This window comes from Benincasa hispida, chromosome 11 (assembly GCF_009727055.1).
Source record: "Benincasa hispida cultivar B227 chromosome 11, ASM972705v1, whole genome shotgun sequence".
Taxonomy (NCBI): Eukaryota; Viridiplantae; Streptophyta; class Magnoliopsida; order Cucurbitales; family Cucurbitaceae; genus Benincasa; species Benincasa hispida.
The window spans coordinates 22,481,845-22,498,697 of NC_052359.1; the positions used below are offsets into that span (position 1 = coordinate 22,481,845).

At 32.6% G+C, this 16,853-nt stretch overlaps 2 protein-coding genes across 3 annotated transcripts; both read right to left on the reverse strand.

Moving 5' to 3' along the window:
- Positions 1 to 880: 880 nt before the first annotated feature.
- Positions 881 to 1,828, reverse strand: LOC120091588 (22.7 kDa class IV heat shock protein-like). The gene has a single exon (XM_039049683.1). The coding sequence runs from the start codon at positions 1,685 to 1,687 to the stop codon at positions 1,118 to 1,120; it is 570 nt and encodes a 189-aa protein (XP_038905611.1). The 5' UTR covers positions 1,688 to 1,828; the 3' UTR covers positions 881 to 1,117.
- A 6,188-nt stretch (positions 1,829 to 8,016) lies between these two features.
- LOC120091213 (methionine S-methyltransferase) lies at positions 8,017 to 16,442 on the reverse strand. 2 transcript variants are annotated; one of them, XM_039049132.1, is made up of 12 exons: positions 16,068 to 16,442; positions 14,879 to 15,072; positions 14,460 to 14,666; positions 14,224 to 14,319; positions 13,449 to 13,637; positions 13,190 to 13,378; positions 12,870 to 13,106; positions 11,837 to 11,971; positions 11,337 to 11,654; positions 10,968 to 11,147; positions 9,560 to 10,531; positions 8,017 to 8,548 (listed from the first exon to the last, which is right to left on the reverse strand). In XM_039049132.1, the coding sequence occupies exons 1-12, from the start codon at positions 16,303 to 16,305 to the stop codon at positions 8,252 to 8,254; spliced, it is 3,252 nt and encodes a 1,083-aa protein (XP_038905060.1). In that variant the 5' UTR covers positions 16,306 to 16,442; the 3' UTR covers positions 8,017 to 8,251. The 2 variants fall into 2 exon arrangements, with proteins under 2 accessions (XP_038905060.1, XP_038905061.1); XM_039049133.1 differs by lacking the exon at positions 16,068 to 16,442 and adding an exon at positions 15,186 to 16,029.
- Between the last annotated feature and the right edge of the window lie 411 nt (positions 16,443 to 16,853).

Genomic DNA, 16,853 nt, shown 5'->3' on the forward strand with positions numbered 1-16,853 from the left:
TTCTTTTCTGTTTAGAAGTCTTTTTTTTTTTTTTAATGACAAAACAAAGATCCCAATGTGGTAGCAAAGTAATGGTGGCTGTTTTGTAGAACTCTCTGTTTTTTGAGAGACTTCACAATTGACAATCACACACTATTTTTTTGAAGACTGATTTGAAGAACAACAACAAAGTAACTAAAGTTTGGAAGATAGGAAGAGAAGAAACAGTTCTGAAAATTTTTTTGAACAGACTTGAATAAAGGAAGAAGACGAGACAGTCTGAATTTTGTTTTTTTTTTTTTTGAAGAAAACGTGAATGAAGAAAGGAAGAAGAAGAGGAGAGTTCTGTTGTTTTTTTTTTTTTTTTTTTTTTTTTTTTAGAAATCGTGAAGTTCTGGTTTTTTTTTTAAATTTTTAAGAAGAAGAAGAGGACAGTTCAGTTTTTTTTTAATGAAATCGTGAATGAGGAAGAAGTAGAGAGAGAAAAGAAGAAAAGACTCACCAATTATTGGAGATGAACCGTGAAGAAGAAGCAACATCCAATAAGATTTGATTTTTTTGTTTTGTGCAGCCGTCATTTCATTCGTCCGAGATTTAGGTTAAAAAAATATAAATATAGTTATATTATACTTAAACCGGTATTTAAGTAATATATACACATATATATATATAGATAGATACATATAAAAGACTCGCGCGCCTTGGCGCTTCGTGGAAGGCGCCGCAAGGCACGCGCCCCCGACTGCGCTTTTTTAAAACACTGATCCAACCACTGGAAGAGACAAGAAAATCCATAAGAATCCACCTAATTTAAAGAAGAAAATCAAATTAATAAAGTAATTAATTAGTATAGTTAGTTAGAAAAACATAACTAAATATAGAATCCATAAATTAGAACAAACACCCAAACAAAGTAGAACTTAGGCCTAGTAAGTTTCTAGTACATCCCTCCACTCAAGAACATTCAAGGTAAATAGCATTTTAAAACTCAAAACTAAACAAGAGTTTTACTCCAATACTTGATTGATTACAATTCTCACATCATCACAACATAAAATTCAGTTAATTCAGTTCATTTATACATTAGATTCAACACAACATATAATATTTAACCATTTTTGGTGTCTCTCTCAGACTCTCACATCTCATCTTTAGACACTTTGAGATCAGTTTCTCCATCAGAAGGTCTCTCCCCCAAAACACTAATGATCTTAGGCTGCCTCCTTTTCTCTTCCACTAATTTAGGCACTCTGATTTTGAGTACCCCATCTTCAAGATTTGCCTTAATCCCATCCAAATTTGCATTTCCAGGCATCCTAAATTGCCTCCAAAATTTCCCATTTACCCTCTCTGCCCTGTGCCACCTCTCCCCCTCCTCGACCGCCGCCGCCGCCCGCCGCTCGCCGCTGATCCTCAATACTCTGTTCTCCTCCACCTCCACCTTCACATCCTCCTTCTTCATCCCTGGAATGTCTATCAAAATCTTGTGCTCAAACGAGGTCTCTTTCCAGTCCACTTGTGCCAATGCCACTGTTTCCATTCCCCTTGGGATTGTTAGAGTCATCTGTTCAAGGATTCTAAATGGGTCGTCGGACGGCACCACCGTGCCCCACGGCGCTCCGGTGTACGGTACAAAGCTTTCGGCTTCCCGGACCGCCGTGAACGCCGCCGTGAGGAGGCAAAGAAGGAGCGGAATTGGGTTGCTCATTTGAAAGTTTGGAGAGAAAATGAAGGTTGTGGTGTTTGATTTGTTGCAGCTAAGTTGGTGCTTTTAGACTGTTTTTGGGGATCAATGGGTTGGTTGATGGGATTATATCGAGAAGGTTTGTGTTAGTTTTTGAATTGACAAAAAAAAAATGGTATTGAATTTATTATTTTGATTGGAAGTTTGTAGATGGTTCTGGTAATTTGGAGAGTAGTTAAGCATAAGACTGAAGGGATTGGAATGTTCCAGATTCACCCAGGATATTGGCTTGCCACCCTTCTACTTCTAGATTGTAGTATGAAAATTGATTTTTTCTTTTTCTCTTTTTTTTTTTATAGTACATTAGAAATTGATTTTTGTTTAAATTACGGTTATAAGATCATTCCATACATCGGTTAGTCGGTGTCAAACCGACAAAAAAAAAAAATATATATATATTTTAGGAAAATCAAAAACCAACCAACCGACCTTAATTCGGTCAATTTTGATCGGTCGAGTCGGTTTTCGATGCTTTTATGTATATCCCTCATAGGATGAGTAATAGTTAGTGCATATAATTCATGTTTGCGAAGTCTACTCAATTTTTAACAAATTCTTTTGTTCTTCTGCTTTAAATATTTATTTTATTTTTATTATTATTATTATTATTATTATTTTATTTGATTGGAGTGGGCTACACAAATATCAAAGATGGGTGTAGCCATATATCCAAGTATCTTTATTTAGATTGATTATTTAAATATTTAATTTTTTTAAAAAAAACCGTATTATAAGATTTATACGGTTTGATTACCTTTTCATAAATTAGTTTGAGAAATAGGTTTTTTTTTCCTAGTGAAACACATCAATCCAAATTCTAAAAGAAGTGTTATTAGTATGTAGTAAAAACTAAACAAACATGTGTTAATAAAAACACTTTTCACAAAATGTGTTTTTGTTAATAAATGGTGTTTTATAAAACGTGCTTTAAGAGAAAATGCATTTTGAAAAACACTTGTTTTCACCAAAAACAATCCAAATGAATCATTAGTCTTTGAATTTTAAAGTTTGTATTTAATTAGTTTCAGAACTTTTGAGAGTGATTAATAGGTTCCTCAACTATCAAGTTTACGTCAAGTTTCTTAACTTTAAATCGTGTCTATTAAGTCCTTAAACTTTAACATTCATTTCGTATCTAATAGATTTCAAAATTTTCAACTTTGTGTCTAATAAGTCATTGGCGTATTCAATATTTTTAAAATGTACAAATCCACTAGATACAAAATTGAAAGTTTAGGAATCTATTTGATCAATTTTAAATAAGGCTTTCTATATGTGTAGCCTCAATAAATAGCCTATTACACAATTGTGTAAGCTTTCATATTTTTTACATGAGTAGCCTAATGGGTTATTATTTTATAAAAAGTCTGACCCAGATTGCTTTTTAACCATCCTAATCATTCAATTTTTAAAAAATATTTATAATATTATTAATAGGGGTGTTCAAAAAACCCAATGATCCGAAAAAACCGATCAACCCAACCTAACCCGTGTGGTTTGGGTTAGGTTATCAACCCATTTGGATTGGGTTGGTTCAAATAAATGAAAATTTTATGAGTTGAGTTGGTTCATGGGTTCATCTAATATAACCTAAACCAACCTGAACCAATTCGAATTTATTATTAACTTTAAAATATTTTTTTTCTTACTTATAACACAACTATTTATACATATTGATTTTAATTTTATTTAATTCCAATATTTTTGAATAATTTATTCTTCAACAAAGTTTCTTTATACTTTAGAAAGAAAATTTTCACTATATAAATTGAAATTGAGTTGTTAATCTTAATTCAATATATGAAAATAATTAAATTAGACTTTTACATATTTACGTTTTGCTTCTTTTTAGAATAAAATTTTAAATAAATGACCCGATTAACCCGAACCAACCCAACCCAACCCAAATATTTCATGGTTGGGTTGGGTTGGGTTCATTTTTTAATAAAAATTATTTGGGTTGAAAAAATTTACAACCCGGACAATTGGGTTAGGTCTAAAAAGTCTTTCAACCTAACCCATGCTTTCATTACAGAAAGAAGACTGAAAACCCTAAAAAAGTGCTTAGTCCTTAGGTTTTTATCCCGATTGCTTCCCAGAGGGATGAACACCCCTAGTAGACATTATAGTCTTACTTATAGATTTTGTAGACATTTGGAAACATTGTTGCCTATATTTTGAATTTTGTAGACATTATGGTCATTCTTGTGAATTTTGGAGACTTGTTTTGTTATAATAAATTTTGGATATCGTTCTTGTGGATTGTGGAATCTTATGTATTTTTTATTAGTGATTCAATTTTTTTTTAAGGGAACCGATGGAACCGAACCGACTCATTCTATGGGTTGGGTTGGTTTAGGTTCATAATTTAACAATGGCTAGTTTGGGTTAGAAAAATACACAAACTGAACCACAGGGTTGGGCCTAAAATATCCCTAAACCCAACCCAACTCAATCCACGAACACTCCTACATGGTCTTCTTTTCAAAACTTACACAAACAAGGAAAGTTTCTCCAAAAATTTGAAAATTGTTCTCCTCATAAATGAAAACAAGAATTGGCAAGAAGTTTCAAAGAAGAAAACAAGGTATATTTGATATATACAATACGATATGTTCAATATATATTTAAATTTTTTTAAAATAAATCAAGACATATTTGATAAGTACATGAACACGAACAAGATTATTAGTCTATTAAATTGTCTCATATACCAAACAAATTATGTGTTATATATTTACATTTTCCTGTATATTTGTAAACACCAAAAAAATATTATTATGTATGCAATGTATATTCATATTTTCTAGTATATTATCAATATATTCAACATTATGTGTGATCTCAATAGAGAGGTAATCAATTTTTAGTTAGAAATATGGAAGGAAATAAAAGAAATATCCTAAAATGAACAACCATTAATTTGAAATATCTTGTATCAAATAAAAATCAACCGGAATTAATAAAGAACAAAATTAAAATCAAAATTTGAGAATAATATCAATAAGGAAAGAATTAAATATTTTGAAATTTTTGAAATAATGGTGAAAATGTTAAATGGGCTAAAATTAAAGCTAAATGAAATAATTCAAAATCTATGACATTAATAAAATATATGGTACACAAGGAGTTTTTCGTATAAAAGTCTCTTTTAAAAACAGTTAATCATGTCATGGACTTATTAGATACAAAATTGAAATTTGAATGACTTACTAGACATTTTTAATTTTATTATCATTATTATTATTATTATTTTGGTAATGTAATAGATATTTTTAAAGTTTATGACTAATTAGATACAATATTTAGGGTGTCTGGGCCCCCAACTTTAAGTGGGTGAAATGGGCTATAGAAGTCCACTCCATGTTTGGAACTTCAATTTTAATAGTTGGTATTTTCAACTATTGTAACCTATAACTTATTACTGTTTCGAATATCTTTTGTTACGGTGTTTATTATTCCTACCCAGATTAGAATAGTGTTCACCTCAAACACAGATTGCTATAACTCAAACTAAAATAGGTTACACCTTAAACATAAATTATTATAACCCACAAAATATTATAACCACTTATTATAACAACCAACTCAACACCCCAAACACCAATTAAAGTTAAAGACCCATTAAATGCTTTTAAAAATATATATACTAAATAGGCATAAATTTGCCAATAAGAGCATAGCTCAATTGGCATAATGTTCATACTATCAATCTCATGGTTTGAGGTTCAATTCCCTCACTCCACACAAGTCATATTTGTTGAACTTGATTTTATAATCCTATTTTAGTTTTTCTTAAATCAATATAGGTTCATGAAGAAATTATTGGAGGAGATAACTACATTATAACTATTTGTTTCACACAATTTGATATTTAAAATAGGAACCGAAAAATATTTAAAATACACATGTGATTGTTCTAAAGAAAATGTAGACTTTAAATAATCTTATATCCGGTAGCTATCAGTGATAATCATATTGTAACAATCTCATTAAATAATTTTCCATGTCGATCAACTTAGACTATTTTTTATGGGACAACATTTCCCTTATTCCCTACAATTGCTACTAAAATTTAAACTTATCTCTTCCTTTTAAACTTCTTTTCATTTCTCTCCTTCCCATGGCTTTGTAGACCTTTTTGGATATCATTTGTTATTATACTTTAAAATTTGATGAATTTCAGTTCATATACTTTCAAATATCTAGTTTTGTGTGTATTAATTTTAAATTTAGTCTCCATTGTTAATTTATTATTGATTTTTTCATAAACTTTTTTTTATGTATTTATTGCATATTCATATAAAATATTTTCTTGCATAAAAAAGAGTTTGTATTATTTAACCAATTTCGATAAAAAAAAAATAATTTCAAAGACACATTTAAGATTTATTAAAAGTATATAACTAAAATTAAAAATTTTAAAGTACATGAATCAAAATAGTATTTTAGTAGATTTTTTTCTCCAATGGTCGGTAGATCATTTTTTTCATTTTTCTTTTTTTTTTTTTTTTTTTTTTTTTTTTTTAAGGAAACCTTTGGACTTCATATTAGTTTTACATTTGCTTCTAAACTTTTGAATCCTTTTTCCTTATGGTTTTATTTATTTCAGTTCGGTGGTATTGTTTACTTCTTTAAAAAAAGAAAATATTTATCTTACCAATATATAGTATGTTATTCCCTAAATTATTTTAGGGTAATTATTTTAAATGATAAAACTATTAAAAACATTTTCAAATATAGCAAAATGTTCATGTTTATCAATGATAGAACATGACATTTTATTATATTTAAAAATAAGTTGACTCTATCCATTATTGATAGACTAGTATCTATGTCTATCACTAAAAGAGAGTAGCATTTTACTATATTTGAAAACAACCTTATTATTTTACATAAAAATAAGTGCATATTTTACTTCATTAGATGACTCATTTTATGCTACTTTATGTTAGTTGAATCTCACTTCAACTTTCAACTTTGACTTTTATGTAAGATTTTTTTCTTTTTGGGAGAGTTAATATATATTTTATTTTGTACTCGACAATGATTTATTGTTGGATCTTTTGAACGTTCATGAAAAGATGATTGCATCACAACCAACTATAAGAACTTGGCTACTAAGAAAAGCTCAAATCGGACAGAAAATAAGTACCCTCCTTTTTTTATATACAATTTATGTGATGGGAGGATCGAACCTCTAATCTCATAGTATATACATATTTGATACAGATACCTCCTGTTTAGATCTACCATTTATGATAATTGAAGCTAACGTTGCCTTTTTTGGGGAAAAAAAAAAAAGAAGAATCCCACAATAAAGTCTATTAAAATCAAACTAAATCGACCAAATGACCAATCCATTCCATTTGAACTAACCATTTTATTTTATTTTTATTTTTTTTAAAACACAAATTTTCTTAATGATCAAATTTTGGTTTGGTTTTTCCAAACGAATTTTTCTGAACAAAAAAAATGATAAAAGCAAGAAAACTATCCAAGTCGATAAGCTTAATTTTCAAAAAAATACACCATGCCTAAAAATACTAACTTTGTGTTAAACATTTGTGTTATTTTTCAATTCTCTTTAAAGTACAATAGATTTTAACGATTTAAATCTTATTTTAGTCATTGAATCTTATTCTATTTTGGTTCATAAACTTTCAAAAGCATTTGTTTTAGTTTCTAAACTTTTAAAAAATGTCTATTTTAGTCTCTACTATTAAAATTATATTAACTCTTCAAAAGAAATGTAAGGATACTTGTATTTTTAGATGATTAAACTCAGTATGTATAGAGCAAAATGAAGATGAAGTAAAATGTCAACAACCAACACGCTAAAATACTGAACGACCAAGATTTTGAACTAAAAATGTTTTTTAAATTCTCCCACTTTGCCACCTTATTCAAAATTGAAACTCTACATTTTTTAGCATAGCTAGCTTATTTGATAGCATGGTTATCCAAAAATACAAATAATCTCACTATTTTGTTAAAGAGTTAACAAAATCTTGATATAACAAGAAACAAAATAAACACTTTTTAAAAGTTCAAGGACTAAAATAAACACTTTTTAAAAGTTCAAGGACTAAAACAAACATTTTTAAAAGTTTAGGGACCAAAATAAAATAATATTCAAAGTTCAAAGACATATACGAATATTTTTAAAAGTTTAGGAACCAAAATAAGATTTAAACCGATTTTAATCTAATTAAGTATGTATGTCCACTAAAAGAAACAGAAATTCGCCCTAGGAATCACCTATTCAAGCAAAATGACTCCTATAGAGAATAGATTAATTAAAAGATGAAATTCAAATTTTTAGGCACTTGAAGGAATGACATACATACATAAGAGCAAAAGTATCTGCGTTAAATTCCATGTATCAACAAAGATACTACGGAATAAGGGGGCTTTCATTGATTAAAAGGAATGACTTTCAGTAATTAATTGCCCTTTTTAGAGTCGATCAACTCAAAGAAAGGACCAACGAGAAAATGGAAACATGAAAGTGCAATAGAGGAGCACTTACGAGGAGGCAATTCTTTTGAACTCAGCAATGCAATCAAGTGCCTTTTGAAACTCACTTTCCTCCAACGCAATTGTGAACCGACAGTATCCAGGAATTCCTGTCCATGAGCTGCTGTTGATGCATAAACCAGTGGCCTTGAGAATGGCTTCTCGTATGGTTGAGTCGTCGAGCTTCACTTCATAATCAATGGCATTCTTGAGTCTGATCGTCTTGTTCATGTAAAGAGTGGGCTTGGCAACCACGGAGACACCGGCATGGCACTCAAGGACATCCCATCCACAGCTCCCAAGTGTCTGTCTCAATGGGGTGAGAATAGTAGTCAGATTTTAGACAAACTATGGCATGTTTGAGTGTGGTTATGAAATGGTTAAACTTTTGTCATTTTCAAAACCAAGGAAAAATGATTTTTAAAACAATTTTAATAGTATGAAAATTGCGTTTAAAAATATAGAATTAAACAATAAATTGATTTGAGTGATTAAATGGATGTTTCAAAGAGAATTCGAATGTGACAAAAGTGATTTTAGCAATTTTAAATTACTTCCAAACGTGAACTTAAAGAGGCAACAAGTGAAAGTTTTTGTTCAGCATGCAAACAAGCCCAAGGGGCACACTACGTACAATATCTTTCAACGAACTATAAAATGAGGCAACTATATGTAGAAGCAATATATTAAAAACAAGTTTCTTTTTCTTTTATTGTACTCGGTAGTTTTCAGGAGCAGACAAAATGAGCACACACATTCATTCATTCTAATTTAATATTGCAAACCAAACCCAAAAAAAGCTTATGCTTAGTTCACAGAAAACCATATAAAGAAAAGTATAGGTTAGGTTATACCTAGTACTCTTGAACTCTAAGATGAAATCAATGGTAATAACGATATTAATATTCTATATATATTTATTTTTTTGATATCCGTGAATATTCAGATCAACTTTCGCGCACCTTGACTAATCTCACACTCACAGGACAACTCGCCTAATCCTACAACATTTGAGTGTCAAGAAACTGGTAGGATATTAAATCCATGGCAGATGGCCACCATGGATTGAACCTATGACCTTTCCTTAGCCCTTTATCAAGGTCATAGATATTAATATCTATATAGTTTTAAATAATATTATGTATGTCTACCGATTTTTATACTTACACTGCCGAATCAAAGTTCAAAGATATCTTTTAGAAAAAATTTCAAAGTTCCTAGCTAAAAGTGCAAAATTTTAAAGTCTAGAGGCATAATTGAAATCTACCTCAAAGTTTAGGAATATTTTATATAATTTATTCGAAAATTTATGATTACCTCTTTCAGACGATTGGATCTACTTCTCAGGTCCTTAATCTGTCTGGTTACAGCATCCCACATGTCTCCTGATTTCTGCTCTCTTAGTCCTAGCAACTTCTTTAAAGCATATTTCACTGTGCTATGAGGTCTACTTAATCCTGAGAAGCTATGGAACAAGTCGATCAAAGGTCGCTGGTTCAAAACCAGAAAACCAAATTTGAGGGCACCCGTTAGCATCACCGGTGATAGTCCTCCAAGCAGACATACAGAAAACGATGGATTGCTAGATCGGCAAAGCCTTGATAGAACTCCTTCCAGATTCCAGCCACCCCAGCCCTCATAATCAAATTCCAATCCTGAAGATGAAGTATCAATGATGACCCTAGCCCCAAATTTAGCACAAGCGGTTAACAAATTCTCTATTTCTTTCTGGTCATAAATCAGACCAGTTGGGTTAATTGTTGGTCCAGATATGTACACCCATGGGCTTTTCACGTGTTCGAGTACTTGATTAATTGCATTCTCTGTTAGCTTGAATCCGTCTTCGGATTTGGTAGGTATGTTTACAACTTTTGCCTTCAAAAATTTGGCACTGTAAACATAGTTTCCATTGGTCCCAACTGGAAAACACAGTGTTCCACCTTCTTGGATGCAACAGAGAACCATCTTATTAAACAATGTTAATGCGCTATCAGCATATGTAAAGTCTGTATTGTTTTCAATAGGGAACCCATAATTGCTTTTGACAAATTGCTTGATGCTATTGGTGACATCTATTTCTGACTCAGACATGTTCTGTCTTGAAAAACTTTCAAAAATAGCAGCTTTGACTGGAATTGGTGTAGGCAAGAAGCTCTGATCAACATCCATATGAATCAGGGAAGAATTCTCTGTCTGATCAATTGACAACTCAGCATTACTGAGAACTGAGATGGCAGAACTCGAAAACCCAATTATGTCTCTTGAACTTGCACTTTTGTCGCATTCTCTCTGAGGACATGAATGATCAATCAATTAAAACTAAGGTAAACAGTACATATAACAAACAACACAATGACACTGAACTCCAAATGTAAAGCAAATAATAGAAGTTTTAAAATTTAAGTAAAAAAAATGAGAAAAATGTCGCATGTCAAATGGCCCATATGTGGCTGATTGAACACTTTCATAATCCCAACTTGGTTGTAACATTCAACATGGGAAACAAACATTTTACAAACTTCTGTTGTCACCATTATCCCAATGCATGATACACAACTCAGTCAACATATTCCTTAGGAACATAAATGACATTGTACTGTAATGTAGAAAGCTAGTTAAAACTTAAAAATGACTCAGTAAAGCAGATTGATACAATTTCTGTGTTGTTAGACCACCATCATATAATAAATATATTTAGCAGGAAAAGAAAAAAATGTTGATATACCTGTGCAGGTAGATGGCGGTCAGCTAGCTGAAAAGCAAGTAGTTCATGAAAAAGACAGCCATAATAATATTGACTTATAGGGGCGGTGTTCCCTTCTAACAATTCTACAGTCTTGGACAAGGCCTTAAAAATGGCTTCTTCTTCAGAAATAACAAAAGCTACTTCTAAATCGGTATATACCTGAAAAGTGAATCGAGTAGACATTAAGCTAAGCAGATAAGTACATGACGAAGTAATATAATTACTTCCCACAAGAGATCAAATTTAGCAGATTTGCAATTTCATTGCATTTACATCAAAGAGTAAGCCTCTCTAGTGATAACTTGATTGAAGCAAACAACCGATACCTGTAAGTTGAAAATGAAGTACCTGATTTTTCACCAAGCCGCACACAATGGCTGCATGAGAAGGGAGAGAATTTCCTGCTAGATACTTTAGGACTCCATTGGAACTTGGAAGACTGGATAGTTCAAAATGGTCAGATATGTCTAAGAAAAGACGGGAACCTATTTCTCTTGTAACATCCAAAAGGTGCACAAAAGCTGAACTAGTAACAGCTTCAAAATGAGCCATCCCAGTCACCACCATCTGAGGTTTCAGCTTCTTTATCAGCTCCATCATTAAATCTGACTGGCTTGGGGCCTCAATAACCGTAAGTACATCATCTGCGGCACTATCAATTCCAGTCTGCAAAACATGCATACAAATTATCCCAGGCATATCTCATCGATAACTCATGCTCTTTTAAGTCTTAATTTATATATACTGACTGCATTCCATGGTGTAGCAATAGAGTATAGTTCAAAGAACTGAATCTAAAAATCCAACTGATTATATTTAAGAAAAAGAGATTAAAGTGCACTATTTACCTCAATATTGAGCGAAGTTAACCATTGCCTCGGTAGGTGCCGTGTTAGATGTTCATCCACAATGGCAAGGCGAGGGGAGAACAATCGAAGAGCATTCTCAATGGCCACAGCCCTTGATGGAAACACCACAACATTCTTCACAAGAAAAGGCAAGAGACTAATCAGAGATACAGTTCTGCGTACGCACCTCATAACAAGTAAAAAAAACATTCTGCAACACTTCTCTAAATAGAAAAACTATGTACTTTCATGTGTTAAGCACAAGGAGATACATATATGCACATTCGGTGATGAGCAGAACTTCAAATTGGAAGATTAGAAGGGGTTGAACACATCTATATAGCTATACCAGCAAAATGAAAAAACTTGGCTCAAAATGTATCTAACATCCAAAGAAGAAAGACTTGCATGCAACATAAAGGTTGAGTGACATAATTGCAGTTTGAAGGATGTCGTCAGTTCGACAAACTCGGTACTTTTAAGTATCATGCATTATAAAGACCATTGCATAAAGTGAGCATTGTTAATCATCCATTCCCTACCTTAAATAACCAAAAGATGACAAATGATCCAAATCACTTAGAAAAAAAACTTTAAAATGGTCTTATAGATTTTACAGTGGCTATTCAATTCCCTAATCTCGTTACAGCTATATGTTATGGGAAGAATATGAAAAAATGAAATCCTATGCACAAGACTCTTTAGCCTATCATATGCTTGAACAATGTGAGTGTGGTTTAATGCATTCATATAAGAAGTCAATGTATTTTATTACATATTGAACAAATTTTGTAAAATATTTAACAACTGCCAAGAGAACTGAAGCAAAATATCGATCAAGATAGTCTTTAAACTAAAAACTAGCATATTTTAATTTTTGTTTTCATGTCTACTTTCTTTTTTTGTATAAGAATTATCTATTAAGCATTTTATAGATATGATCGAAGAAGTAATCGTGTTAATTTCGTGCTTATAAGAAATAATAATAAATAAATTAGAACTTCAAAAGTCAATAACCAGCATGTGATCTTACTCCAGCACTGAGTGGTATGTGGTGGTATGTTTTCATGAATCCAGCAATAAGGTTTCTGAAACGCAAGCTCCCAGCTGGTGGCTCATATGGAAAATATGCACTATCTTTCAATATGCTGGCAAGATAAGCTAGGAATGGAATCTTCTCATCAGCAACAGAATCATCTTGAAATGATAAATCTAAGGAACTGCTGATTTCTTGGAATCCACTCTTGAGAAAATCAAATATTGTCTTAACCTGTCAGCTCATTAAGATTTTATATTAATCATTCGCTCCATATCCTCATATTTTATTTTAAAGATCAGTTCAGTATACTGAACCTGATTTGGCTGACGAAGTTGACAGCTATAAACTGATAAGGCATGAGAGATGCGGCCACCAGCCTTCCCATATGCCCATGCTGTTCGAGCACAAATAGGCTGATCCCCTGAAAGTCCCATAAAAAACTCAAAACGATGCGGACTGTTCTTCTCAATTTCAACCAAGGCAGAGATGTCAGTGTCAGCTGCCTGTAAATACAATATATGAATATAACTCAATATGCATAGATAAATTTTCCAATGAAAAAAATTCACTTGCCTGAAGAATTTTTGTCTGCCAAAGCTTGGTAATGTGGAAGCCACGCCGTTCAAATAATCGCTTACAAACAGCTTGTCCTGGACGACCTCCCATATTGAAGATCATAATCCCTGTGGGTTTGATAACACTTATTCCTTCCTCAACTGCCCTAGCAATCAGACCTAATCCAAACTGATCTTCGACAAAGCCCTACATTAAAAGATAGTACAAGTGAGAAACAATAGAGCCTAGTGAACAATGTTTATCACCAAAGAAACTTAACATATCAGTAGGCAGGATGATAAATGTAACTAGAACATGGATGGGAATAAGAAAAATGGAAAGATACGAGTAGATTCTGGTGATTAAATGAGCAACTGTAAATCTGGTTACCATTAGCCCCGTACTAATTAAAACAAGGTTTCAAATGATAATGAAAACAGCAGTCATACAGTGGGAAATTATTCTGAGGATTTTGCAAGCATAAAGACTATAGAACAGGAAAAACGTTGTGAATTTAACTATAAAGATCCAAAAGGTCTTCCATTCTTCCTTAACAATTCACCACTAATATGTTTTGGGACATAAAGAAAGTGTAGAAGAGACTGATAAGTTTCATTTATCAAACAAATAACTTTTCCGATTCTTATCTAGAACTTCTCTTCAGCTTAAACAATTAGCTTAAATAAAATACACATATATAAGCAGAAAATAAATATATGATGCTACACTTAAGGTCTAATCTTTTCATAAGATGATTATGAACTCTACCACTAGATTATCATTTTTAAATTACCTGAAGTGCACAATAGTTACTCAACGAGTACAGAAATTCCTCACTTGCATTTTCTGTTATCATCTTGGACATAGCATCTGGATTTGGGTTAAGAATCTGCAAGAAGCAATCAATTGTCAGTTCCACAATTTATTTTAATATTATTTCTATAGTTCCATAACCAATCGTGTAAATTTCCCGTACATTTAAATTTTCTCAGCACTAGCATCACTCGAAGTTCCATAAAGAGGTTGTACCTGAGGTATGCATCCAACAATTCGCTCAAGTTGGATGTCATTGTCTCTACAATAGGCCAGTAGATCAGATTCATGGAACTCTACTCTATCCAAAAGGGTTTTCTTCTCACCATCAAAAATTGGTTGGCCCTTCTCATCCAACGCATTTAAATATAGATTAATCCAAGAAATCTTTACAGCTCGAGGGTTGATGTCGAGACCATAGACCTACAAATGTTAACTTGAGACATAAATTTCACAAGCCAAAATTTTGTATCAGCGACAACACCTTCAGCAGGAAGCATTACCCATAGGCTTATAGCTGTTAATGAATACTTTTTTGTCAACATGCGGGAAGGAAAGCATACAGGGAAATGAAAAGTTCAAGACAGAAGATTTTTCTCTTCCCGTTAGGGGCAAATAATGGAAAGAAGACAAACCTTCGAAGGTAACCATTTCTCAGCAATGGCGATGGATATCCACCCATTCCCACAACCAAGTTCCGCCACTGTTCGATCCTTAAAGATGGAATCTGGATGCCTATTCAATCCCTCAAAAAAAGTAAATGACCAGTCTTCTGGGACAAAAATGCTAGGGATTACCATTGACGTCAATTTCTTCCTCCCCCTGTATCCTGAGGGTTCCCAGAAAATGGTTTTAAGGCAGATTTTTTTCAAAAAGATTTGGCAAAATGAAACAAAAAAAGCAGGCAATTGGAACTATAAACTTGGAAGGAATAAAACTAACCACCATCTCTGGAATATTGACTAAAAGAAGTGGCTATATGCTCATTGCGGTGATAATTATATTGAGAAGAATATATGATCAAGCTCCTAATAAACGAGGAACAGGAACAGGTATGGTGACAGACAATTAAAAAAACAACAGAAGCAATAAGAATTCAGAAATTTGAATGCGTTTTGGAGGGGGGAGCCAGAGGAAGAAAGAAGTCCGAGATCCTGCATGCAGCCAAACAACATGACAAACAGCGTAAAGGAAGAAAGAAAAAGAAAAGTTAATAACGAACTGCGCAGACCGATCACGTTAACCACTATTTAAGTAATGACTACATATGGTAGCGGGAATAACCGGAGTATGTTTTGACAATTGTACCGACCATAAAGTGGCTACCGCGATGGAGAATTCACTAACTTCCAAATAAACTTGGCAGATCTATCATGGTTCGGGTATAATTTTCAGGCCATAAGACATCGGTCCATGGTTGCATCCAAAGCAGTCAAACCCGCAATTCAAAAGAAAAATAAAACGAAAAATAGAAGAAATCTTCGAATTGAACATGTAGCTTACAGCTTATCCAGAAAAAGAAAATATACATATATATAGAAATACTCCACAGTATTTGGACTTGTAAGAAGAAGACAAAAGATCAAACAAGAAATAGAAATCTTTTTCAGCAGGTACAGTTCATATACTCGACTACTAAATTCATCCACAACAGCAAAAATCAACACAATTGCGTGCCGATTCTCTCATTGCCATTAGTTGCAATAACAATACGAACTCATGCATCGTAGACCATAACTTAAAGAAAACAGCGTTTCAAATGCAACTACACATAAACATTGGCCCAAAACAACAAAAAAAGAAATACGCGTGAGAGTGGATGACCTTCGTATTGGTCAAGAAAGATGTCCTCGATCCGGAAATGGTAGGAGGAGAAGCACCGGTCGCAATCATCCTTGGTAGGAAAACGCCTCTGAATATCAGCAAGGAAAACACGAGCTCGGACTCTGGTAGCGGGATCCTCAAGCCGGTCGAGGACGGAACGTAGGGCGGCGTAAGCGGCGTCGCCGGACTGCTGACAGCGGCTTAAGAAATCATCAGTGGAATCCAACACCGACGCCATTGAAGTTGGGAAGAAGCAGAGAGTTGGAGAGAGAGAAAATGTGAGGGAAGGTTTAAGGTTAACTTGAAAATGAAGGAAACAAATAACCACGAAGAAGCAGGGCCGTTTGTTGAATGTTCCCGGGTCATCAATTCTGTAGAGATCTATCGCCTTGGACTGAGTAATATTTTTATTATTATTTAAAAACAAAATTCTCATCCTTTTATTATTTTTAATAAGAGTAGGTGTAAATATAGCAATTAGACTAAAAGTATTAGTAGATATAACATAATGCAAAAGAATTTATAGAAACAACGAAATTTAGATAAGCTCTTGGAGTCTATAGTGATGAACTATATCGATGATACAACTATAATGATATAATTTATAGGAGTTTATTAATAACAATAGAGTCTATCACTAATAAACTTTGTTATATTTACAATCCTTTAATAGATTTGTTCTGTCTACTAAATCAATGATCAATTCTTTAATAGTTTTACTATATTAATAGATTTGTTAATCAATTTGTGTATTAATCCACTTTACAAACGTTATATTATTGCAAT